The sequence below is a fragment of the Lates calcarifer genome, linkage group LG5 (assembly GCF_001640805.2).
Source record: "Lates calcarifer isolate ASB-BC8 linkage group LG5, TLL_Latcal_v3, whole genome shotgun sequence".
In the NCBI taxonomy this organism is placed as follows: Eukaryota; Metazoa; Chordata; class Actinopteri; family Centropomidae; genus Lates; species Lates calcarifer.
This window is the reverse complement of record NC_066837.1, coordinates 22450619-22475174: the sequence shown is the minus strand read 5'-3', so window position 1 is coordinate 22475174 and position 24556 is coordinate 22450619. Positions and strand designations below refer to the sequence as shown.

General features: G+C 41.9%; 3 protein-coding genes and 1 long non-coding RNA gene across 12 annotated transcripts; 3 read left to right on the top strand and 1 right to left on the bottom strand.

Annotated features, from left to right (window-relative positions):
- Positions 1-142: 142 nt before the first annotated feature.
- On the bottom strand, positions 143-6114 carry sgsh (N-sulfoglucosamine sulfohydrolase (sulfamidase)). The gene is made up of 9 exons (XM_018664702.2): positions 5807-6114; positions 5138-5298; positions 4924-5029; positions 4453-4829; positions 3916-3997; positions 3550-3753; positions 2021-2187; positions 1689-1906; positions 143-466 (listed from the first exon to the last, which is right to left on the bottom strand). Exons 1-9 carry the CDS (start codon positions 5886-5888, stop codon positions 283-285), a joined length of 1581 nt encoding a protein of 526 aa, XP_018520218.1. The 5' UTR covers positions 5889-6114; the 3' UTR covers positions 143-282.
- Positions 6115-6175: 61 nt separating this feature from the next.
- Positions 6176-13985, top strand: LOC108875652 (sodium-independent sulfate anion transporter). Of its 2 annotated transcripts, XM_018664700.2 has the most exons (15): positions 6176-6334; positions 7259-7399; positions 7497-7738; positions 8079-8271; positions 8690-8775; positions 9864-10080; positions 10226-10404; positions 10550-10622; positions 10904-11015; positions 11122-11177; positions 11716-11856; positions 11946-12073; positions 12869-12968; positions 13082-13215; positions 13315-13985. In XM_018664700.2, the coding sequence occupies exons 3-15, from the start codon at positions 7535-7537 to the stop codon at positions 13420-13422; spliced, it is 1731 nt and encodes a 576-aa protein (XP_018520216.1). In that variant the 5' UTR covers positions 6176-6334; positions 7259-7399; positions 7497-7534; the 3' UTR covers positions 13423-13985. The 2 variants fall into 2 exon arrangements, with proteins under 2 accessions (XP_018520216.1, XP_018520215.1); XM_018664699.2 differs by lacking the exon at positions 7259-7399 and having other exon boundaries at positions 6177-6334.
- Positions 13986-14480: 495 nt separating this feature from the next.
- Positions 14481-15020, top strand: LOC127142432 (uncharacterized). Its single transcript, XR_007813172.1, has 2 exons — positions 14481-14581; positions 14712-15020. It is a non-coding gene; the product is annotated as an uncharacterized LOC127142432 (long non-coding RNA).
- Positions 15021-16964: 1944 nt separating this feature from the next.
- Positions 16965-24544, top strand: LOC108875721 (deleted in malignant brain tumors 1 protein). 8 transcript variants are annotated; one of them, XM_018664827.2, is made up of 14 exons: positions 16965-17126; positions 17929-18714; positions 18861-19295; positions 19587-20009; positions 20284-20706; positions 20998-21420; positions 21695-22117; positions 22409-22831; positions 23001-23200; positions 23302-23450; positions 23548-23790; positions 23910-24066; positions 24174-24249; positions 24344-24543. In XM_018664827.2, the coding sequence occupies exons 1-14, from the start codon at positions 17063-17065 to the stop codon at positions 24361-24363; spliced, it is 4245 nt and encodes a 1414-aa protein (XP_018520343.1). In that variant the 5' UTR covers positions 16965-17062; the 3' UTR covers positions 24364-24543. The 8 variants fall into 8 exon arrangements, with proteins under 8 accessions (XP_018520343.1, XP_050926742.1, XP_050926741.1 ...); XM_051070785.1 differs by lacking the exon at positions 19587-20009; XM_051070784.1 differs by lacking the exon at positions 20284-20706.
- The last annotated feature ends 12 nt before the right edge of the window (positions 24545-24556 follow it).

Here is a 24556-nt window from a genome sequence, read left to right as displayed (position 1 = left end):
ACAGGGTCATAACTGGGTCTGGATGATGGGGAAAATGTACCTTAAATGTAAAGACAAAGATAAGAAAGACCACTGACAGGAATGATGAAATTATCCAGTGACATAAAGACTAAGGAGACTGCACTGAAAACAATGTTAGGAATTAAGGCAACTTCAATTTTATTTATTGAGTTTTAAAAGCAGCACTGACATATAAAAATATATATACAAAAAGACATCATTTATCTTATCCTACGTTCTTGTATGTGGACATCATGTCAATCAGGAAGAGTGAAAGTACCATTAGAGTCCATTGTAGAGTGGTCTGCAGTGCGGCTCAAGTTTGTCCTCCAGGACATAGTCTGGTCCACAGACCCAGGGGTCTCCTGTCTCCCACTGCCACTTCTGCAGACTCTGCCTCAGGCTCTCCAGCACAGCACTGTAGGATGGGTCTGATACCAGGTTCTTTGTTTCCAGTGGGTCTGCCCTGTGTTGGAGAAACGTTTGTTAATATTTAATATTTAAACAGCACAAACAGAAATACTTTAGAAATACTAAGCTTTCTATTTAGCATGAGTCTAGGACTCATGGCTTTTTTAGCATTTATAAGCACAATGTCAACAATGATTGACAATATAGTAAAATCCTGTTTTAATAATAATAATAATAATAATACTACAGCTTCATAAAATGTCCTCATAGAAGAAGTAGTGATTGTTGAAAAAGACTGTACATGAATAAACACTGTCCTCATGGCTGTGTAAAATTTAATTACAGTGTGTTGTAAATCATTTATTAAATGTTTATATACTGCTTAGAAATGCTAAACAGAGGAGTTAGAGTAAAGTGCTACCCAGCTTGTAACTACGATGAATGGTAATTGAAAATCAGGTTAAATTTGAAAGACACATGGCTTTTCAAAGCTAATTCATGATTTAAACACAATATCTGCAATCAACTCTTATTCTCTATTATGTTTTTTGTTAGTATTATAGTCCAAAAACAAAAAAAGGCTGATTAAATTAAAACAGAGGTGAACGGTCTGAGCAAGAATCCCTGATTGCTCTTCACATAGATCTGACTCACGTTGCATCTTAGCTCTTAACCACAGGGAACATGTTCATGCTCTTTCATTGTATCACAGTCAAGCACAGGAAACAAGGTCTAAAGATTTTAACTATGTATATGCCTTTTCTTGATTAATCAGTCAGTTTGAAGTTTGTCTGTAAATAGTGAAAACTTGAAAAATCAACGGTGAGTGATAACAGAAAAAAACCAGCACATGCTCTTATCTGAGAGGCAGTAACTGGACAATTTTCCTTATACAATTAATCAAACTGACAATAATTAGTTAGCAATATTAAATATGGGCCGACAGTATTATTCGTCAGTGCATTGACTGTAATAAAATTCACCCAAAAGATCAACATATTAGATGATGCTTTTTGATCACACTTGTTTCCTCTCATGAATATTAATATTTACTTTTGTTTTAGTCCATTTACTCTCCTTTTCAGTGGCAGTTTCTGAGTATTTCCTTATCACTAAATCACTTAAATATTATCTGTTGTCTCATTTGAATCGGTGGATGTTGTGGTGTTGGCTAAATACTGTGAGCTTTTGAAAGCTTGATTTTAACTCAAGAACCCTATATCTGTGAATTATCACAGCAAACATCACGGCGAACAACTCGAGCAGCTGTAACACACCTGGAGTCAAACAGCTCCCAGCGGTCTCTGTAGTAATACTGCTCCAGGTTTTTGAACCAGTGTGTCGGCTGACTCAGTCTGGTGCGGTTTAGCAGGTCCTGGAAGGTGGGTGACACATACACGTCCTGGTCGATGGGGAACGGCATGCGGTAGTGTAGGTTGTGGAGGAGGTGGTACGCCCCCTGGTGGACAGAGCGGGTTGGGTAGTACATGGTCACCTGAAATCAAAATGACAGTGCAGCAGTTAAGGCCACGGTGTTTGACGCCTTCATGAAAGTTTCTGACAGTCAGTGGCATTGACGTCCTGTTTGAAAGCAGCGACGCTCACAGACCTCGTGGAGGGACTGGCTGGCGTAGACAGTGTGCCAGTGGCTGGGCTCAGAGACCAGAGCAGGCAGTAAGGAGCGACCAGTGAGGTGGACCGGGGTGGCGGGGCTGCCAGGGAGGCTGTAGGATGGGTAGGGAACAGAGAACCAGTCCAGAATGGTGGGAGTAATGTCTGCCAAAAAAAAGAGAGGGAGAAGAAGAGAAAAGAGAGAGAGAAAATAAAACAAACTGGTACCTCACCTGTAATCCTTAAATAGTGAACTCATAATTAGTTTCTGCTATTTCAGTGAATACAGGGGGGCATGTGTCCAATGAAAAATGTGTATTTCCATGTATTTTGGTAATTAATATTTTTCAAATGTATTAATGTAATCCATCCATTATTTATTCTGCTTATCTGTTAAGGGTCACGGGGTGCTGGAGCCTATCCCAGCTGTCATTGGGCGAGAGGTGGGGTACACCCTGTACAGATCGCCAACATATACGGACAAACAACCACTCACACTCACATTCACACCTACGGGCAATTTAGAGTCACCAGTTAATCTAATGCATGTCTTTGGACTGTGGGAGGAAGCCAGAGTACCTGGAGAGAACCCACACAGACACAGGGAGAACATGTAAAGTCCAAACAGAAAAGTCCCAGGTGAACTGGGGTTCGAACCCGGAACCTTCCTTCTGTGAGGCGACAGATGTTATTGTAATTATAGTGCAATTAAAGTGTTTTGTAAATGTGTCTTTATTGATTGAGAAAATTACTCTCAAATTATTAAAAAACCCACTGGAGTGCCTAAAAATGCATTGTCACGAAGCTTAACGGGGCTGTTTTTCATATGACACATGGTTTTCAAAGGACAGTGACAAATATTCATGTTGATGTCACATGTTCAATGTTCACAACCACAAGTTATATTAAAGACCTGCCATGGTTACATTACATTCAGTGTTTTGTAATTTACTGTCTCTACTCTTGTCTGTGTTATTACCATTATTTCAATTCATTATATTTTCATATATACATTTAATTACTATCCACTGAAGGGATCATTATCATTTCTTTTATTTTATTGTTGTTGAAGCATCATTAAGTCTCCCTCTTGTGGCCACTTTAAGCACATCTGATAAACACAGTGTTTGTTCATGTGTGTGAGCTGCTGCTTCTTAATTCAGGGTTAGGAAGCCACCCAAGTCATCTCAGACTTATGATTAAAGATGATTAAGGAAAGACAGAAAAACCTAACTTTAACTGTAATTCTTTATTACTTCTGCCGTTTTCTCTTTTTTTAAATTTTAAATATTTTTGTGTCTTTAGCCTAGAAATCAGTGAAAATCAAATTATTTGAAAATGAAAAACAAAACACATTTTGAACTACTCACAACTTCATAACTCTCTAAGGAGAGTTGATGAGGGGTCTCACAGAAGTCTATATTCATTCATTAAAAAAAAAGTCAGGAGCCACTGGTGGCACTGGCTGTATGCACTCACTGTGCTGCACCTCTCCATGTGTCTGCACTCTCAGCCTCCATTTCTTACCTAAAAGACTGACGTAGGCCTGGCTGGTGTCTCCCCATCGCTCCCTGTGCTCAGGAGAGGACACCAGCATGGGTTCAGCTGTCCCGGAGCGATACAGGTTGGTTCTGCCGTTAGGGAAGGGGATGCCGTTATCTGAGCTGTAGATGACCAGAGTGTCGTTCTCATAACCGGCATCTCTGAGCTCCTGAAGAACTAATCCAATACCTGCAGGGGAAATTTACACCATTACAGCTTAGTGTTCTACAAAAACAGCTTGTCTCCATCCACTTTTTTTTTTTTTGTGTGTGTGTGTGTGTGTGTGTGTGTGTGTCTGTGTGTGTGTGTGTGTGTGTGTGTGTGTGTGTGTGTGTGTGTGATGTTACACACCCTGATCCAGCCTGCTCACTGTGGTGTACTGTGCAGCCAAGTCTGCTCGTGCTGCAGGTGTGTCTGGCACAAAGGGAGGAACCTGAAGCACACGAGATGAGGACAGACCAGATTAACATGCTATGATTCACAGATCAAAATAAAAATCAGTAATATATGAGAATCACGCTCATTAAATGATACTGATGGAAGGTTTAATTGTCACTTGTATTAAACAATGATGATGTATTTCTAGCTGAGAGAGGAGGAGGAGCAGAGGAGGAAGAAACTGTCATTTGTGTTGCTTTGAAATTTCTTAGTCTTTCTATTTGTGGTTGAAATGTATATGTTAATACCTCATGGTACATCATGAGCAACTGCAAAAATTATGCTACCAGACTTTGCAGCTGGAGAAAATGTTATGATACAAGAAATATCTTAAAACAACAATTTGTATTTTTACCAATTTCTCTGTATGTTTTACAGCTAATAATCCTTGTTTTCCAATGACAGTGGGATTTCTTTCTATATGTAACTACATAAAATCTTATCACTGACCTTTACTTGATCTGGTGTGTAATATACTGGTGTCCAGTCAGGTATTCTTCCCATTCCCATTTCACCATTCCCAAACTTCTCACAGAAAGCTCCATACTGGGGCTGTGAGTGTCCACATCGGTGGGTGTCATGAAAGGCAACATAGAGGAAAAACGGCCTCTCTTCATCTCTGTTATCATCACTGTCGTTTTTATTCTCTTCTTTCTTTCGCCTTTGCTCAATGGCTTCCTCTTTATGGGTCTGGAAAAACTTGCGGACCAGGAGTTTGATGCGGGTGATGTTCCTCCCCACCTGAAGGACAGAGCTGTTCTCCTCTGTGTAGGCAAAATCAAAAGGGTATACAGATCCAGGACCGACGTGCTTCTTCCCAATTATACCTTCAGGATTGAGAGAGAGAGGAAAAAAAGAGAAACGCTGATTTTAAAAAGTGTGTGTGTAGGCTTGAGATAAAGTGGTGTCTTTGTTATCTACCTGTGTGTATGTTGGCCTGGCTGAGGAGCAGCGGCAGACTTTGTACACCGTCAAACGAGTTAAAGTGATGCACTCCCTGGTGAAGCCCATACATGCCATTCTGATGCTGAAAACACAGGACAAACACCTCAGTACTGTGCCTTCACAAACAAATGAGAGGTATCTGTGTGTGTGTGTGTGTGTGTGTGTGTGTGTGTGTGTGTGTGTGTGTCACCTGCGGCAGGCCAGTGAGGATGGTGGAACGGCTGGGGGAGCAGCTGCTGACAGACGTGAAGGCGTTGCTGAACACCAGGCTGCGCTGGGCCAGGGAGTGCAGGTGGGGGGTGTGGACCACAGAGTTGTTGTACACCTCCGTCTCAAAACCTGCATCATCAGCTGGTGGAGGAAAAACAACGGGACTGAAGTCAACCCCATCCTGGAGCACTCAGGTGTTACACTACGCTGCCTGTGACTGTGACATTTTATTGCAAAGCCACGGGCACAGCCCGTACTCTTCTTTGTCAGTCTTTAAGTTGTTTTTGTAATAATATTCTTACAAATACAGAATGAAGAAAACTCTTTACATCACAAACAGCTGGTATTTGTATTGGATAATAGGACTGGGGTGATGCTACAGTGTCAGGGATCATGTTTATACTTTCCTATCTATCCACTCTAAATCTCTGATTGTACTGATACAACTGCTCCAAGGTCAGTTTATTAGGTATACTTAGATAAAACTAATGTAGCCTAATACAACAGTACAAATCCTCTTTCATTAATGTCATAATGTCCAGTTTGTGTTGAAAGTTTCAGCATTATAAACCCTCCTGTCGTGAGGCATTTAAAGTCTTTTTAACCGCCACGTTTTTACCACTGGACACAAATGTAAACGTCCACTCACCAATTATTAGAAGGACATTTCTTCTCTTTGACTCCCCGGTGCAACAGGATGCCAAAATGAGACAGAACAACCCCAGCAGCATGATGATGATGATGGTTACCTCTCTTCACTGTTGCCCAAAATCTCGGCTGCTCTTTAAGTCTCGGGACGAAACGTATCATGTGGTTTTGCTTGGAAAGATTTAATGTGAGTCACAAACAGCCGCATTCAAAACACACAACAAAGCCAGTCGTCAAAATGAAGGTATGGAGCGGCCACTGGCGACATTACTAGCAACAAACGACAGAAGTAAACTCTGCTCATGTCTTCCTCAAACAAACTGTGGTCACATGACGGAGGTCACGTGACGAGAGAGAACCGGAACCCCTGTCTCGCGGCTCATCGGCGGAATGCCTGTAGATTTTGGGAAGTGGTTTCAGTGAAGGGCAGAGGAGCACTTTAACAGAAAGGAACCCGAAAAATCACTGCTGGGCCGAGGAGCGGCAAGAAACTTTATTTATCCAGATGTGATTTTACAACACTGACAGGGTGAGACTCTGTTCTACTGTGTTGATTTCTGTTGATACTCTGTTGTGCCATTTTTCTATTCTCTTCTATTGTATTATTTTTTATCCCACTCTGTTCTATTGTTCTGTTTATTTCTGTTCTGTTCTATTCTAATTGTGTTGTTTTTCTATTCTATGCTATTCTATTCTATTCTGTATGTTCTGTGTTCCATTCCATTCTGTTGTGTTGTGTGTTTCTCTACTCTGTTCTTTTGTGTTGTTCTTTTTTGTCCTGCTCTATTGTTTTTCTGTTGTGTTGCATTGTAATTTGTTGATTTTTGTTTTTCAATTTCCTCTATTGTGTACTATCTTAATTGATTTCATTCTGTGTATTCTATTCTATTCTATTCTATTCTGTTCTGTTCCAGTCACACAGTTTAGTGTGTGTGTGTGTGTGTGTGTGTGTGTGTGTGTGTGTGTGTGTGTGTGTTTTTATTATTCCTTCCACTTTGTCAATGTAACATCTGATTACTTGATCAGTTTTAGAAGAATAGATCAGCCTCAGAAGCCAGTGTTAGATAACTAAAATGTCACACTGCCAGTTGAGGCTGGTGGCAGGTCACATAACTGAGAGGAATGTTTGAGGGAATTTGTCATTGTCAGGGAGTTTTATGGCCTGTAGGTGACTGTGGAGTTCTAACTGTCATAAAACGCTCAGTGGTCAGAGACAGGTATGCAAAGCACTGACCTGTCATCTGATCATCATATGATTATAAAGCCCTCACAGCTCACTAAGGTCAAGGGTGACAGAGAAACATATGAAGTACCTGTCTTCAGGTTAGAGTCATCTCATTAAAAACTAGACAAACCTGTGAACAGATGTGTATCAAGAGTTTATTATCTATATTGCAGCATGCAGGTAGTTGACTTTTTTTTTTTTTTTTTTTTTTCCATCACACTCTCACAGATCACAGCATGCATCTGAAGATATGGCATCCACTCCTTTTGATGTGCTGAGTATTTGTCCAGAAAAACACACATACAAACTGACACATGCGTGTGCAATGAGTTGACATTTAAATCAGAGGAGAAAATATAATCACTTTGTGTAAGTGTTTTTTAATCTGTAATCAGCCTGCTCATGCATACATTTCTATATGTAAAATGTAATTTCTTTGTGCACTCACATTGTGCTGACTCTTCAGATTCTCCCTCACCGCCTCTGAGCTTCCCCACCTTTACAATGGACCGGCCGCTGCTGAGACGAATGTCGGCCTCAGGCTGCTGCTCCTACAGCACCCTGAAGGCCTGGCTGCCCATCCTCTCCTGGCTGCCCAGATACAAGCTGAAGTGGCTTCAGATGGATCTGCTCGCAGGCATCACCGTCGGGCTGACGACTGTACCTCAGGCACTGGCCTACGCTGAAGTAGCTGGCCTTCCTGTGCAGGTGAGTCGCAGCTCGTCTTGTGTGTGAAGCTTCACCTTTGGATTTATTCACCAAGTTGTTGAAACTGACTTTCAAACTAGTTGATGATGATGTCATAAATTCAGCTCGGACTTATATGTATTAATTTGAGGTTTAAACTGAACACAGAGAAACTTTCCTCCTTCAGCAGCTGAACGTGAAAACAAAATCTGCACATACATCAGTCTGCACAGTGAAGCTCAAACATCCAAGTGAAGTAACAAAAAGAAGAAAAAAGTGGAGGCGGGCTTTAAACATCAATCAGTTAATCATTAGTTGCATCTCTGTTCACACTTTAATCTAAAAGCATTTCTCTCCACAGTACGGACTCTACTCTGCCTTCATGGGGGGGTTCATCTACACACTTCTGGGGACCTCTAAGGACGTGACGCTGGGTCCCACGGCCATCATGTCCCTCCTGTGTTTCTCTGTGGTTGGTGGGCAGCCGCACCGAGCTGTGCTTCTCACCCTCCTCTGTGGACTCATCCAGGCTGTAATGGCATTACTGAGATTAGGTGAGGGGGAGGGCAGCAGAGGTCATGTGGGAAACTTGTGATACCAGTTTTGATGGTTTTCCTAATTTAGTCAAAACTCGTGATTCAAATGGATGAATTTTTGGCAAAATAAAAATGGGACTTTCTTCACGATGTGACACATTGTTTTGACCTGATATTGAAAACCAATGTGACAGCATTACTACATTTTAAAAAATGTAGTGACAAAAATATCATTTACAAACTGACAAATGTTTAGGGACACAACTGCAAATACAAACAGGATATTAGCTTGCAAGTGCAGGACAACCTCTTCCTACCACCACATCTACAACTTCCTGTGCTTAACCACACACAATTTCTGTGAAATCTGTAGATCTCAAACTGTTGCAGTGTCATGGTTCTATAAGTTATTCATTGCCTTGCTTGTGTTCTGCAGGCTTCCTCTTGGACTTCATCTCCTTCCCTGTAATAAAAGGCTTCACTTGTGCTGCTGCAGTAACCATTGGTTTTGGCCAGGTCAAGGTGAGAGTTAAACACACACACACACACACACACACACACACACACACACTATCATCCACAAACCCACCAGGTGCCAGTTCCTATATTCATTACCTTATCATAATACTCAGCAGTAACTCCAGTTTCACATCTGAAGTTATCTCATTACACTTGATACAGAAAACAAATGAGGAGTCTTGAGTCTTGATTTTAACATTTTAGCAGAGCCTTGGGCAGGCCAACATTATGGACTGATATTAGCTTGTAAATGTATAAATGAAAAGAAAATGTATCACAACAATGCCAAAGACATAACTTTATTTTTCGGCTAGAAAATGTTCCCCTCAGTGACAGTTCCTTAGTCACTATTCTTTAAAAGAATAGAGCTGCAACATATAGTAGATTAACCAGTCAACAGAAAATGTATTGTTGTAATTGTAATCATGTCACAATGATAATAATATAAAAACTGTTATTCATAATTTTTTAAGTAAAAATGCCAAAATGCTAATGTAATGCTGAGTATCTTTAATATATGGACTGCACACTGGATGAAAATAGCAATTTGATAATTCTAGGAAAATACAATATTCAGCTATTTTCTGACATTACATAGACTAGACTAATAGTTAGTTGCATCCCTTAAAATGTGTTTATCTATGTGTTGTAAAAAACAGCTGAGATATTTTGAAGTTTTTTTAAACTGGCAGATATTGATGTCATTTGCATTATTATTCAGCATCAGTCGGGCTTTACACAGTTTACAGAAGAACCAGGTCAGTTCATAAGATGATGAGAGTGCATGTTGATGTTAAACTTAGCTTTGACAAGGAACCAATTACCGGTAGATTTGTGTCATTCCTTCTATTTAAAATGAGATTAAATACACTCAGAAGTTTTGCTGCTACAGTCTTACTGTCCCAAACCTGGAGACAAATAGAATATCATTAAAAAAAAAGGATTTTCATTAAGTCGGGTTTGCTAACTCATTTTATAATTATTGTTTATATCTAAGGACCAAAGAGAGAACTCCTTTTGTCCACCCACTGTGTTCATAATTTAACCAGATCTACAACTGTTCTCAGTGCCCATGTTGTTCCTGTCTGTAGAATATTCTGGGACTGAAAGATGTTCCCCACCAGTTCTTCCTGGAGGTTTACTACACCTTCTACAAGATCCCAGAGGCCAGGATAGGCGATGTGGTCCTGGGTCTGCTTTGTCTTGCCGTGCTGGTCATGTTGATGTTTATGAAGATGGGTCTGGGCTCTGAAGATGTGCCCCCCTGCTCCAGACTCGCCAGGAAACTAGTGTGGGCTGTCACTACCAGTCAGTACCTGTGTGGTTATGAGTGTGTGTCTGTGTGGGTGTCTTCTCTACAAGCATCTACAGTAATGACAGCGCTTCACTTTTACAAACACAACACCTGGCCCACTTGTTCTCTGAAACTTTTTCTCCTCTGTCTCGGTCTCAGTGCGTAACGCTCTGGTGGTCGTGGCTGCCTCCCTCGTAGCATTTTCCTGGGATGCCTACGGTCATCATGTGTTCACAATCACTGGGAAAACTTCCCAGGGGCTCCCACCGTTCAGGCCCCCACCCACGTCAGACACCATGGCCAACGGCACCGTCGTCTCCTTTGGAGAGATCGTAGAGGTAAGGAGGAAAGGGAAGGAACAGTAATAAGAAGAAGTCAGTTAATTTTTCAGCGAAATGATTGAGTAGCAACTTTCACTTCCTGTCTCCAGATCTCAAGAAACACAGCTGACCAGCCAGTCTTGTCTGTGTTTTTTTTATACAGGACTTTGGAGGAGGGCTTGCTGTGATTCCCATCATGGGCCTGTTGGAGAGCATTGCTATTGCGAAAGCTTTTGGTAAGTGTTTTTAGCCATGTTGTTGCTGTGACTCTAATGATACCAGTGTCAGTCTGTCAGTAAATCCACCACTTAAGTCCAGACTGAAATATCTTAACAGTTATTGAGTGAGCTGCCATGAAATTGAGGATGAATCCTAATGACGTGGTTGACATTTTTTGAGTGAGATGGTGATGATGATGATGGTTCTACACATTATACCAAAACTAGAACCTAGGCAGCTAAAGAGTGAGTGTTTCCACAGACTGTTGGCTGATTTGAGACTTCCTGTTAATCCTCAGCCAGTCAGAACGACTACAGGATCGATGCCAACCAGGAGCTGCTGGCAATTGGTGTGACTAACATCATGGGATCCTTTGTGTCAGCCTACCCTGTCACTGGCAGCTTTGGGAGGTTTGTGTGTGTGTGTGTGTGTGTGTGTGCGAGAGAGAGAGAGAGAGAGAGAGAGAGAGAGAGAGCTCAGATATTTACATGTGTCATGTTTTCTCCTCACATCCAGGACAGCTGTGAACTCCCAGACTGGGGTCTGCAGTCCAGCTGGAGGGATCGTCACTAGTGAGTCCTGACTCTTTCGGCTTTCCTTTCATCTGTCCACACTCTCTTACACTCATGTGGTGCTCTGTGATATTTTATCTCCACTTCTCCCTTGTTTCTCTGCTTCCTGTTTCCTTCTCTGTTTCCTCTGTTGAGATGTCCAAGTGTGGTCATGGAGATCAGAGGTAGACGTGTTAAAGAAAATATCATACACTGGCTTTAGCAGATTATAAAAACAACAAAGACAGTATTAGTCTTAAAGAGACAGCCATGTGAGCGTAAACAATTTATGTATTACTTTTTAAATTATAAATAGGGCACACACACATAAAAGATGTATATTAATTTGTCTTTTTTTTACTGTCAGCCCACCTCACCGCCAACATACTCTTCATCGAACAAACTAAAGAAATACCAACACCAACCTTTTTTGCCAATGAAATCACAAAGACAATGTCCATTTATTTATTTTTCAGTTTTAAATCGTGGTCTACATCTGTTACATCTGTTGCTTTGGAAATGAGAAATTCTTCTAAACTTCACCTTCTCTCCTCTGCAGGTGTGATAGTGTTGCTTTCTCTGGAGTTCCTCATGCCGGTCTTCTACTACATCCCCAAAGCTTGTCTGGCTGCTGTTATCATCTGTGCGGTAGCTCCCATGGTGGATTACCATGTCGTAGCTAATATGTGGAGGATACGCAGTAGGTGTTAGCTCACTTTTTTACTTCAGTGTTTCTCATATGTTATCTGTCTGTTTAACTGAAGTCTTGTGCTCGTGTGTCTTTCACAGAGCTGGACCTGCTGCCTTTTGTTGTGACGTTTCTGATGAGTTTCTGGCAGGTGCAGTACGGCATCATAGCAGGTGTAGCTGTATCAGGAGCCATGCTGCTGTACAACATGGCCAGACCCCAGATAAAGGTACTGAAATATTCTGTACAGGACAGTGTGTGAGCAAGTCCATGACACTTAAACTGTGAGACATATTAAATCTCTCAGAAACAGCACATCATTGGATCAGCCTTTACCCAACCAGAACTCCAAACAAGCATGTCTCCAAGCAAAACATAGAGTTTAATTCAAGATACAGCAGCTTCTTGTCTTTTTTTTTTTTTTTTACACAGAGGCCAGAGACCTGTGATTATCAGAGCATGTCTCACAGACTGCATCTTGTAACAAAACCTGAGCTTACAAGGTTCAAACTTGCTTTTTCGAGGCTAGAGCGCTGTGGAAAAAAAGGCGGTGCGCCCACTGTATTGGTTGATGGAAGGGTTGGGAAATGTAATGATATTTGCCATGAGATGAAAGCCTTTGCTCAAACACAGGAGCTTTTCCTATAACGGTTTATGCCAAGATAAGCATCCCTTTTTAATATCTATGGTAATGTGAGTTACTTTGCAAATCACCAAGCAGGAATGTTTAAATACAATATTAGATTTACAGAACTTTTGTTTTAGTTCATGAGGTATGGTTTTACAGGGATTGCATTCACTGGATTAGTCAAAAATGAAACAGTTTCTCAGTTTCCACAATAATGATTGATATTGCAATATAAAATTATACCATGATATCATATGTTACTCTCCCCCTCCAATTTCTCCATTAACAACAGTCTCTATAGACCAGCAGCTCTCCGCATTAACTCAAGAGGGACAATGTCTAACTCCAGTGTCCTTGCTCTTCAGCATTTAAATCTGTGTGGTTAACAACGTGCAGGTGTCTGATCACGGTGTACTGGTGATGGAGTTGAGCAGTGGACTCAGTTTTCCTGCCACAGAGCATCTCAGCCATATCATACACACCCAGGCTCTGCAAGGTGAGAATTTGTTTGCTAATCATTCTATGTCTAGAGGACATTTACATCTTGTTTCCTCCTTCAGTTTTTCCTGTTATTTACTTATTACTGTCTCTTGTCATTGCCTCCCCCAGTGTCTCTTCCGAGGTCAGTGGTCCTGGACTGCCATCATGTCAGCGTCATAGATTACACAGTGATCAGCGAGCTCAGGGACCTGCTGAGGCAGTTCAAGCTTCGAGACGTGCAACTGGTCTTTTCCAGATTGCAGGTATGACTATCTTTTATTTTGGGCCAGAGTTCAGGTCTTATAACAACCCAACAAAGTGAATCTGATTTTTTTCTCTCTCTCTTTTTCTCAAACACTTAGCCCTCTGTTCTGGAGGTTCTGCTAGCAGCTGACCTGCAGGGCCTCAGGCACACTGACAGTGTGGAGGCAGCCCTGCAGATGGAGTCAGAGAACCTCCTCAATGACTGACACAGAAACTTTCCAATCACACTCTGGTGAGAAAATGTCTGATGAAGGACAGAAGCAATGTAGCAACAACACTGATAGGTGAAGTTTCTGATCTGGGATTATTGGGCTGTTCAACTGTTGGTGTTAAACTACCTCCATTTTTGGCAGTCAAGTGCACAGCGACTGCCAGTGGCCAAGTGATATCCCCCTTTTTCCTGTTACAGGAAATTGTTGCATTGAACTTTGTATTTGCCAAACCTGACTCTGGAAATTACTGTGGTATCTCCCAGATTAAAACACTAAATTAGCATTGCACAAAACATGGGACCAGACATCTAAGTAAATACTTTTGATGGACTTTTTTGTGTTTTGTATGAACGAGAAGGTAATGAGAGAAATAATATTTGTAATATATATGATTTACTAACAGAGCATTCCTTGTGACAGGTGAGCAGGTGAGACCAAATCTGAATTTAAAGAGTAACAATTCACCATTTTACCCATTAATTGATGAATTCACCTATCACACTCAAATCACCACATTTATACAAGGATTCTTAGTGAATAAAAAGTTTACATTTTCATCTGTGTGCATGTGTGTTTGTGTGTCTTTGTATGCAGAAAAGTTTATAGCGAGGTCACACAACTGTACACTTGAACTGAGGATAAAATGTAATAAACGATGAATATAGTTTACGCGAATTCATGCTCCTAAGGGGAAGTTGTCTCAACAGAACAACTGAAAAAACTCAGGAAAATCTAGGAAACCTCTGGAATAGTTGATTTATCTCACAAACAGGTTTCATGATGGATGTTTCTAATGCCAAATGCCAAAAAAAAAAAAAAAAATCAGCCAGAGGCCATTAGTGAACACAGAAGGTGGTTACGATCTTCAGTGTCTGAAATTGCTCTATAGCTACAATGGATTAAAATTTTAAATTAAAAATATTTCATTACTGAGGCGAGTCATGTAAAAGCAAATCTATTTATGACAAAACACCCACCCAGCCCAGTGTCACAGTATGTTGCTTTGTGTTTTTAACTTTTGCTTTTACTTTTGTCTTTTATCTCACATGTCAGAGGAGAGAGATCCAAGCTTTGCACTTGTTCTGGTGGACTGCTACGCCACTCACTCATCAAACCCTGATGATCCCACATGATACTTTCTCATCCAGAACAAGTAAGTGCCCCCCCCCCCCCCCCCCCCCCATCATCAGCAGAGGCTTTGTGGAGTGTAATGGAAATGAAGAAGAGTTAAATGTATAGTGACGTGTAATGACCCTGATGACCTGCTCCATCCTCTCTGCCAGGTGTCCCACTGACCGCCGACAGGAGGTCATCCCTGCAGGCTCGTTTCTCTGCCCTGCTCTTCCAGTTTCAGGGTGAATACAGAGACATTTATCTTCACTGCAGCCTCAGCCTGTGTGACCGGAGGAGCCCCCACTGTCAGTCACACATGTAGTACTATTGCTAATCCATAATCAATGTTGCTTTAACACTGACTGTTTTCACTGTTTTTAACTTTGTAAAGTTGGTATTAATAATCAACAATCAAAGACTTATAGAAGAAGACAGAATACAACACAATTTTTATGATTATAAAAATGAAAACAATGATACTTTTCTGCTGCTTTTCTCCTGTATTTCTCCTTTATTTTAACAGCCTGCTGTAAAACATCACCAGATGAATCATGGAATAAACAGAGTGAAATAGATCATTATGTGAATACCTGACTAAGCATAGAGGATTATTAATAACCACTGAACAGAATCTGAGAGAACTAGGTAACACTGGCAGCAGCAGGGTGAAATGACAACTGTCACAAGCAGATTTTATCAGCTGTAGCTAGCTAGCTAATTAAGACAATGTTAGGTTCATAATGACTGATAATATCTCTAATTGACTTTTTAATATTTCCAGCAAACCCACTTTAAAACAGGAATCCTGTGAGGGGTTAAATAGGCACTGGGTGGCTGTGTGATACAAGATGTTGCGCTGAAAGAGCAAGGCTAGAGCTGCATGTCACTGGCAACACACAAGGCTGTGGTTAAATTTACAAGCAGTGTGGTAATAACAGAGAGACACTGCTCTCCACTGTTTCCATGGACTTGAATGGGTGGTGAGAGAGGACATCCAACATGACTGACAGATCCCTCAAAGGGACCAGAGGCCCGGAAATTATGGTTACTAATTGAGTTTTAGGATATAGAGTTAGTTTTGTATTAGGATACAAAACCGCCTGTATCAGGATGTGTATCAGGATTAGGATTTTAGATTTGGAGTAGGATTTTGTGGTAGGATACAAATCTAACTCTGATGGAAACGGAGAAGGTTTGCTGCTCCATTTCCTCTACTGCTGTCCTATGTGATTGACACTTAAACTGACAGTGTTAGAATTTCAGTCCTTAGCTCTAATCAGGACAAACACTTTTAACTTCTTTGACTGTCTCCACACAGTAAGGACACTGGTCAAGAGTCTGTGAACACCAGAGAAACAGACAACATCGCCTCTATGTGAACATCAGAACAAAACCACCGAGCAGGAGTCAGTGGACTGGTCAGGTAAGGTGAAGGACAGTCACATCTGACACCAGAGCATGTCACTGAAGACTTACAGCAGTGCCTTTCTCTACCATATATCATCAATAAGGAAAGTCGCAATATTTTTATATATTTATGACACAGATCTTAACACTCACCCAAGCCCAGTGTTATGTGTTGTAATGTTCTGTGTTCTTTGCTTTTGGTATTTTGTATCTTATCAGTGTTTGAGCCAGTGTGCTGGACATTCAAAAAGAAATCCTTACTCAAATACACTCTGATAGCAGTGTTGTATTTGAGTAAGGATTTCTCTTTGAATGTCCAGCCCTAAAGGAGGTGTTTGAATTGCTTTGCACACAGGTACTTACTGACATACAATGTTATAAAACTCTCATTAGCACATTCCTCTTGTAGTGGAGCACTGAGTCAACCTTTTAACTTGGATTAATGAACATAACAGAGGAAGTGAATCTAATAATATAGACAAGAAATACAAGAAGGAGCTCAGTAATTCCAGTAAATGATAAGAAGTGATGTGTCAATATGATAAAAACACAATCAAGTAGGAAAGTTGGGAAAGGTAATCCACTTACGTGCATTGTTATTTTCGATCGTTTTTTTGTTCACATAATTTCCAGAAATGCAAATAAATGAAGTTTGATCAGTAAAACTAAGTAAAGCTACAAATGAAAACCGTAAAATGCAGTTAAATGCCCTGAAAAATGCAACTTTAATGAAATGAAATGTGCATGTTAAAAAAAAAAAAAACTTAATACACTCTCTGTCATTTCAGTCCCAGCTGTTGACAAAAGGTGGGAACGAATGGACATTAGCGCTGGTATGTGTAAACTGACCAAGAAATCTCCAACACTGACCTGAGAAAAACATAACATATATTGACTCAGGGCTTTGTTTGTGCTGTTCTGTTTGACTTTGATCCTTTTGTCTTATTTTTATTAATAAGTAACTCTTTTGGTGTCACATGAATCAACGTTCCCAATGACCCATTTATGTGTTTCACTTGAATGCTCTCATTGTCCCTTTACAAACAGGAACAGCGATATAAATTCTCATGCTCATTTACTTTGCAGCAAGTTTGTGTTGTGGAGTTGATCCATAATGGAGATGCCTGGGGCTTTATTATTGCTCCTACTTTTGCAGATTTTTACAGGAGACACTTCAGGTAAACCATCTGACACTGTGTCATCTTGGGTTAAACACTATGACAAATATCTATTGTACTTCCTGTTTTTGTTATTTTTGATTGTCTTTGATGGATAGGCTCTGATTAAACGACCAATGAAATGGTCTTGTGAATTTATTTACACACAAATCATAAGGGCAAAAGTATGACCATATTTACATTTTCCCAGTGATTCAATTATATTTCTCTTCAAGCAGGCTTAAATTAAGATAACATTTTATTTCACACATATTCTTAACTGTTTATTCCAGACTTAAATATCCAATGCTTAGAAGACTTTTTTATGCTTGCGCATCAAATAAAACATTTTAGATCTCTTGCATATAATTTGATTATTTATTTGATCATATTTTGGAGATTAGACTATAATTTAATCTGTGGGTCTGAACAAAGCTTTGTCACTCAACATGCCTTTGTAATAATCATTTACCATGAGACAGGTGCAGCATTTTAAGATCACTTAAAACCTCACATTCATTTTTAATTATGTCCTTACAAATGTCTTTTTACTAATTCCTTCACTAATACTGATGTAACAAAATTGCCAGTGACACACTTGTACCTCATATGTGATTCAACAGATATCATGCTATAGTGAGGTTTGGAAAGATTTGTTTTCAGTGTAATTGTATTTATAGAATACATAAACACAAATTGTTCCTAATTAGAAAACTTAAGCTCATTTATGTCAGTTGCATAGCTTGATTTTCACTGTTTTGTTTGGATAAGCTACTAAAATTTTGCAACAGCATACATCAAACTATCCTTGTACTTTTGACAGGGACACTTGTCTCCAGCTGTGATTCATGTCATGATGAAGCTGTCTGCTTGGAGTCACGAGAAAGAGGAGACGCCTTTGCCAACCAGGCTTTTTCATGTGTCTGTAAAGATGGCTTTTTGGGTGATGGTCTCACCTGCTACAATACAAAACTCTGCAGTGACTCTTCTTGCTGTAGCCAAGGTTATCACTGGTCACCAGACAGGGGCTGTGTAGACACTGACGAGTGCTCCCTCCCAGACTCGCCCTGCGTGCCGCCTCAGGTCTGTCAGAACACACCAGGCTCCTTCAACTGCCTGAAGCTTTCCTCCAGCACCAGATCCGGCCCCTCCTCCCAGTCTGTCCAGTTCAACTGTGGAAATACTGTTTGCCCTTTGGGCATGGACTGCATCAGCAATAATGCAACTGCCCGGTGTGCTGACCCCTGTGAGTACTACACTGTACTGGATGATGACTGGCGTTCAACAAATAACACAGTGAATCAGATCACACGCTGTGACCGAGATGTTAGCTGGCAAGGCTGGTATCGTCTTTTTCTGGGACAAACCAGTGCTCACATTCCAGAGAGGTGTATAGATAGATACAGGTGTGGAACCCATGCTCCTCTGTGGATAACAGAACCTCATCCCACACAATCTGGTGTGATTGTAAATCGTATTGTGTGTAATGCCTGGGCTGGTAGCTGCTGCTATTTTAGCTCACACACTATCCATGTCAAGCTCTGCTATGGAAACTACTATGTCTACAAACTCGTGAAGCCATCCACATGCCAACTTGCATACTGTGCAGGTATTTAACACATCTTTACACTGTAACAACAAATAGAAATTTTCTCATCTAATCCATCCATATAAATGTTGTAGACTAGTGATACTATTGTCTTCTTCACTCACTACAGAAGTTTTTTTTTTTTTTTTAATTATTATTTTAAACAGAGGTGAAAAGAACACACACTGCAGTTTCTTCAACCACACCTGATCCAAGATCACAGATGTCATCTGCCACTCAGGTCAACATCAATTCCATAACAACAGTGGGCAACAGTGCACTAGCTGAGGGACAGGTCCGTCTGGTCAATGGAGGAAACAGCTCCTGCTCAGGCAGAGTGGAGATCTTCCTCCGTGGACAGTGGGGGACGGTGTGTGATGATAACTGGGACCTGGTTGATGCTCAGGTGGTGTGTAGACAGCTGGGCTGTGGCAGGGTCCTGTCAGCACCACAGAGTGCACGTTTTGGAGCAGGCACAGGGCCCATCTGGTTGGATGATGTCATGTGCAGAGGTAACGAATCAAAGCTTACCGAGTGCCGTCACCAAGGATTTGGATCTCACAACTGTGGTCACAATGAGGATGCTGGTGTCGTTTGTGAAGGTAACTGTTGATACATATTCAAAGTACACTCCAGTTCTTATTGCTTGCATTTAACTAGAAAATTGCCTCATTAAAAACCTTCATTATTTACCACATACAACAGATAAGGTTTTGTAGCCCAATAAGTCAAATTTGCAGTAAAATATAGGTTTGTGTCAAGAACAGAGATGATGTTTTGTGCCTGACGATAACCAGTCATATCTATGATAAAGGAAGAGTCTTTTCCTCATTAATGCTGGTGGAGGTGCAGGTTGTTGCTGTCTTGTAGGCTCACATAGACTTTTCTGTCAGTTCATCCAGGACCAATCAGCACACTTTTACCAACCACACATGATCCAAGACCATCGACCATCCCCACCACTGAGGTGATAGCTGACAGCAGTCCTACAACATCAGCTGAGGGACAGGTCCGCCTGGTCAATGGAGGAAACAGCTCCTGCTCAGGCAGAGTGGAGATCTTCCTCCGTGGACAGTGGGGGACGGTGTGTGATGATAACTGGGACCTGAACGATGCCAACGTGGTGTGCAGACAGCTGGGCTGTGGCAGGGCTCGTTCAGCACTACAGAGTGCAGCTTTTGGACAGGGAAGCGGACCCATCTGGTTGGACAATGTCAGTTGTTCAGGGAATGAACCATCAATAACAGACTGCAGACACCCAGGGTTTGGGATCCACAACTGTGGTCATGTTGAAGATGCGGGTGTTGTTTGTGAAGGTAAATCCAACCATCCATCCATTGCTTATACTGCTTATCCTTTTTGGGTCGCATGACGGCTGGAGCCAGTGAAGGTACATGTGTATAAATATTTAAAGTATGCTCCAGTTCTTATTACTTACATTTAACTAGAAAATAGCCTCATCGGTAAGTTTCCATACTTATCACACACCACCAGTCATATCTATGATAAAGGAAGAGTCTTTTCCTCATTAATGCTGGTGGAGGTGCAGGTTGTTGCTGTCTTGTAGGCTCACATAGACTTTTCTGTCAGTTCATCCAGGACCAATCAGCACACTTTTACCAACCACACATGATCCAAGACCATCGACCATCCCCACCACTGAGGTGATAGCTGACAGCAGTCCTACAACATCAGCTGAGGGACAGGTCCGTCTGGTCAATGGAGGAAACAGCTCCTGCTCAGGCAGAGTGGAGATCTTCCTCCGTGGACAGTGGGGGACGGTGTGTGATGATAACTGGGACCTGGTTGATGCTCAGGTGGTGTGTAGACAGCTGGGCTGTGGCAGGGTCCTGTCAGCACCACACAGTGCACGTTTTGGAGCAGGCACAGGGCCCATCTGGTTGGATGATGTCATGTGCAGAGGTAACGAATCAAAGCTCACCGAGTGCCGTCACCAAGGATTTGGATCTCACAACTGTGGTCACAATGAGGATGCTGGTGTCGTTTGTGAAGGTAACTGTTGATACATATTCAAAGTACACTCCAGTTCTTATTGCTTGCATTTAACTAGAAAATTGCCTCATTAAAAACCTTCATTATTTACCACATACAACAGATAAGGTTTTGTAGCCCAATAAGTCAAATTTGCAGTAAAATATAGGTTTGTGTCAAGAACAGAGATGATGTTTTGTGCCTGACGATAACCAGTCATATCTATGATAAAGGAAGAGTCTTTTCCTCATTAATGCTGGTGGAGGTGCAGGTTGTTGCTGTCTTGTAGGCTCACATAGACTTTTCTGTCAGTTCATCCAGGACCAATCAGCACACTTTTACCAACCACACATGATCCAAGACCATCGACCATCCCCACCACTGAGGTGATAGCTGACAGCAGTCCTACAACATCAGCTGAGGGACAGGTCCGCCTGGTCAATGGAGGAAACAGCTCCTGCTCAGGCAGAGTGGAGATCTTCCTCCGTGGACAGTGGGGGACGGTGTGTGATGATAACTGGGACCTGAACGATGCCAACGTGGTGTGCAGACAGCTGGGCTGTGGCAGGGCTCGTTCAGCACTACAGAGTGCAGCTTTTGGACAGGGAAGCGGACCCATCTGGTTGGACAATGTCAGTTGTTCAGGGAATGAACCATCAATAACAGACTGCAGACACCCAGGGTTTGGGATCCACAACTGTGGTCATGTTGAAGATGCGGGTGTTGTTTGTGAAGGTAAATCCAACCATCCATCCATTGCTTATACTGCTTATCCTTTTTGGGTCGCATGACGGCTGGAGCCAGTGAAGGTACATGTGTATAAATATTTAAAGTATGCTCCAGTTCTTATTACTTACATTTAACTAGAAAATAGCCTCATCGGTAAGTTTCCATACTTATCACACACCACCAGTCATATCTATGATAAAGGAAGAGTCTTTTCCTCATTAATGCTGGTGGAGGTGCAGGTTGTTGCTGTCTTGTAGGCTCACATAGACTTTTCTGTCAGTTCATCCAGGACCAATCAGCACACTTTTACCAACCACACATGATCCAAGACCATCGACCATCCCCACCACTGAGGTGATAGCTGACAGCAGTCCTACAACATCAGCTGAGGGACAGGTCCGTCTGGTCAATGGAGGAAACAGCTCCTGCTCAGGCAGAGTGGAGATCTTCCTCCGTGGACAGTGGGGGACGGTGTGTGATGATAACTGGGACCTGGTTGATGCTCAGGTGGTGTGTAGACAGCTGGGCTGTGGCAGGGTCCTGTCAGCACCACACAGTGCACGTTTTGGAGCAGGCACAGGGCCCATCTGGTTGGATGATGTCATGTGCAGAGGTAACGAATCAAAGCTCACCGAGTGCCGTCACCAAGGATTTGGATCTCACAACTGTGGTCACAATGAGGATGCTGGTGTCGTTTGTGAAGGTAACTGTTGATACATATTCAAAGTACACTCCAGTTCTTATTGCTTGCATTTAACTAGAAAATTGCCTCATTAAAAACCTTCATTATTTACCACATACAACAGATAAGGTTTTGTAGCCCAATAAGTCAAATTTGCAGTAAAATATAGGTTTGTGTCAAGAACAGAGATGATGTTTTGTGCCTGACGATAACCAGTCATATCTATGATAAAGGAAGAGTCTTTTCCTCATTAATGCTGGTGGAGGTGCAGGTTGTTGCTGTCTTGTAGGCTCACATAGACTTTTCTGTCAGTTCATCCAGGACCAATCAGCACACTTTTACCAACCACACATGATCCAAGACCATCGACCATCCCCACCACTGAGGTGATAGCTGACAGCAGTCCTACAACATCAGCTGAGGGACAGGTCCGCCTGGTCAATGGAGGAAACAGCTCCTGCTCAGGCAGAGTGGAGATCTTCCTCCGTGGACAGTGGGGGACGGTGTGTGATGATAACTGGGACCTGGTTGATGCTCAGGTGGTGTGTAGACAGCTGGGCTGTGGCAGGGTCCTGTCAGCACCACACAGTGCACGTTTTGGAGCAGGCACAGGGCCCATCTGGTTGGATGATGTCATGTGCAGAGGTAACGAATCAAAGCTCACCGAGTGCCGTCACCAAGGGTTTGGATCTCACAACTGTGGTCACAATGAGGATGCTGGTGTCGTCTGTGAAGGTAAATTCTGATTTGTTACTGATAGGTTTCTTTTTATATTCTGAAGTGTTTTGACAAAATACTGTTAAATAATTACACACTGAAGTGAAGGTTTGTGAAAGTTCTCATCTTGGTTTCATCTGGTATAATCTCATCTTCTTTCTTCTTTCATGACTTCTTATCTTTGTAGTCCTGCTCCAACCTACTCAGCTTATTTGTGGCCGTGATAAACTCCAAGTAGGGCTGAATTTGGTTGCCATGACATCCACTGGCTTGAACCCATTCTCTGGAAACCTGGCATCCCGCAACTGCTCCTGGGTCAGAGTGCTTGATGATGTAGTCTGGTACGAAGTGGAGGCTCAGGCAGGTGCCTGTGGAAATACACTGAGGGTAAAGACTTAACCTTTTTTCTGTAATCCTGGTTACCAACATGTCTATCAATGTCAAGATGATATAATCCTTCTACTGACTAATAATGTTCTGTCTTTCAGACCAACCGCACACATGCCATCTACTCCAACAGTTTATTTATCTACCCAACAAATGTGTCCTTCGCCCGTCCTGTGAGTCTTCCTTTCTCCTGCGCATATCCCCTCGACACAGACACCAGCCTGAATGTAGCTATCAGACCATTCCTGCCGTAAGTAGCTTTTTATTTAATATGATGATGTCGCTCAGTATTTACTATATTAAAAAGGACTTATTTATCATAATAAAAACATATATTTTCTTGACAGGCTGCCAGATAGACTTTCTGGCTCAGGTACCAAAGCCAGAGCCTCAATGTCTCTCTTCCGCAACTCCAACTTCACTGAGCCTTATCCAGCAGGCTTGATCAGCCTTCCAGTGGGCTCTCCCCTCTATGTGGGCGTCTCTGTGGAGGAGAGAGATCCAAGCTTTGCACTTGTTCTGGTGGACTGCTACGCCACTCACTCATCAAACCCTGATGATCCCACACGATACTTTCTCATCCAGAACAAGTAAGTGCCCCCCCCCCCATCATCAGCAGAGGCTTTGTGGAGTGTAATGGAAATGAAGAAGAGTTAAATGTATAGTGAATTGTAACGGCCCTGATGACCTGCTCCATCCTCTCTGCCAGGTGTCCCACTGACCGCCGACAGGTGTCAGTGGTTGAGAGCGGCTCATCCCTCCAGGCTCGTTTCTCTGCCTTGCTCTTCCTGTTTCAGGGTGAATATCGAGACATTTATCTTCACTGCAGCCTCAGCCTGTGTGACCGGAGGAGCTCTTGTGTTCGAGTAAGTCACACATTTTATTGACATTTGACATTTCATCAGTTGTATTGTTAATCAATAATCAGTGCTGCTTAAACTATACCCATACCAACTATACCCTTTACCCATAGCCCTGCACAAATAGGGCATATCGCTCTATTTCCAGCTCTGCTCCTCTGAAGCTCCTCAGCATTGGACCAATCACTTGTGAGTGTGAATTGCAATCTGGTATCAGGACTGATGTCTCAACACAATGTTCGACACAGAGGTGCTAACCATGTTTTTACTCTTTCTTCTTCAGGGGACAAATCACCTGAGTGAGCTGGATACATACAGCAACATTACAAACACATTTCAGAATGTGATATTATTTTGTATTAACATGTTTTTAATTCATAGACATAAAATTATAAAAACTGCTGTTACATAGTATGATCAAATCTTACCACACATTGTTCATTCCTCATTTCTATTTCCTGTGTAATGATTGTTATTAAACAATAATGAAAAATCA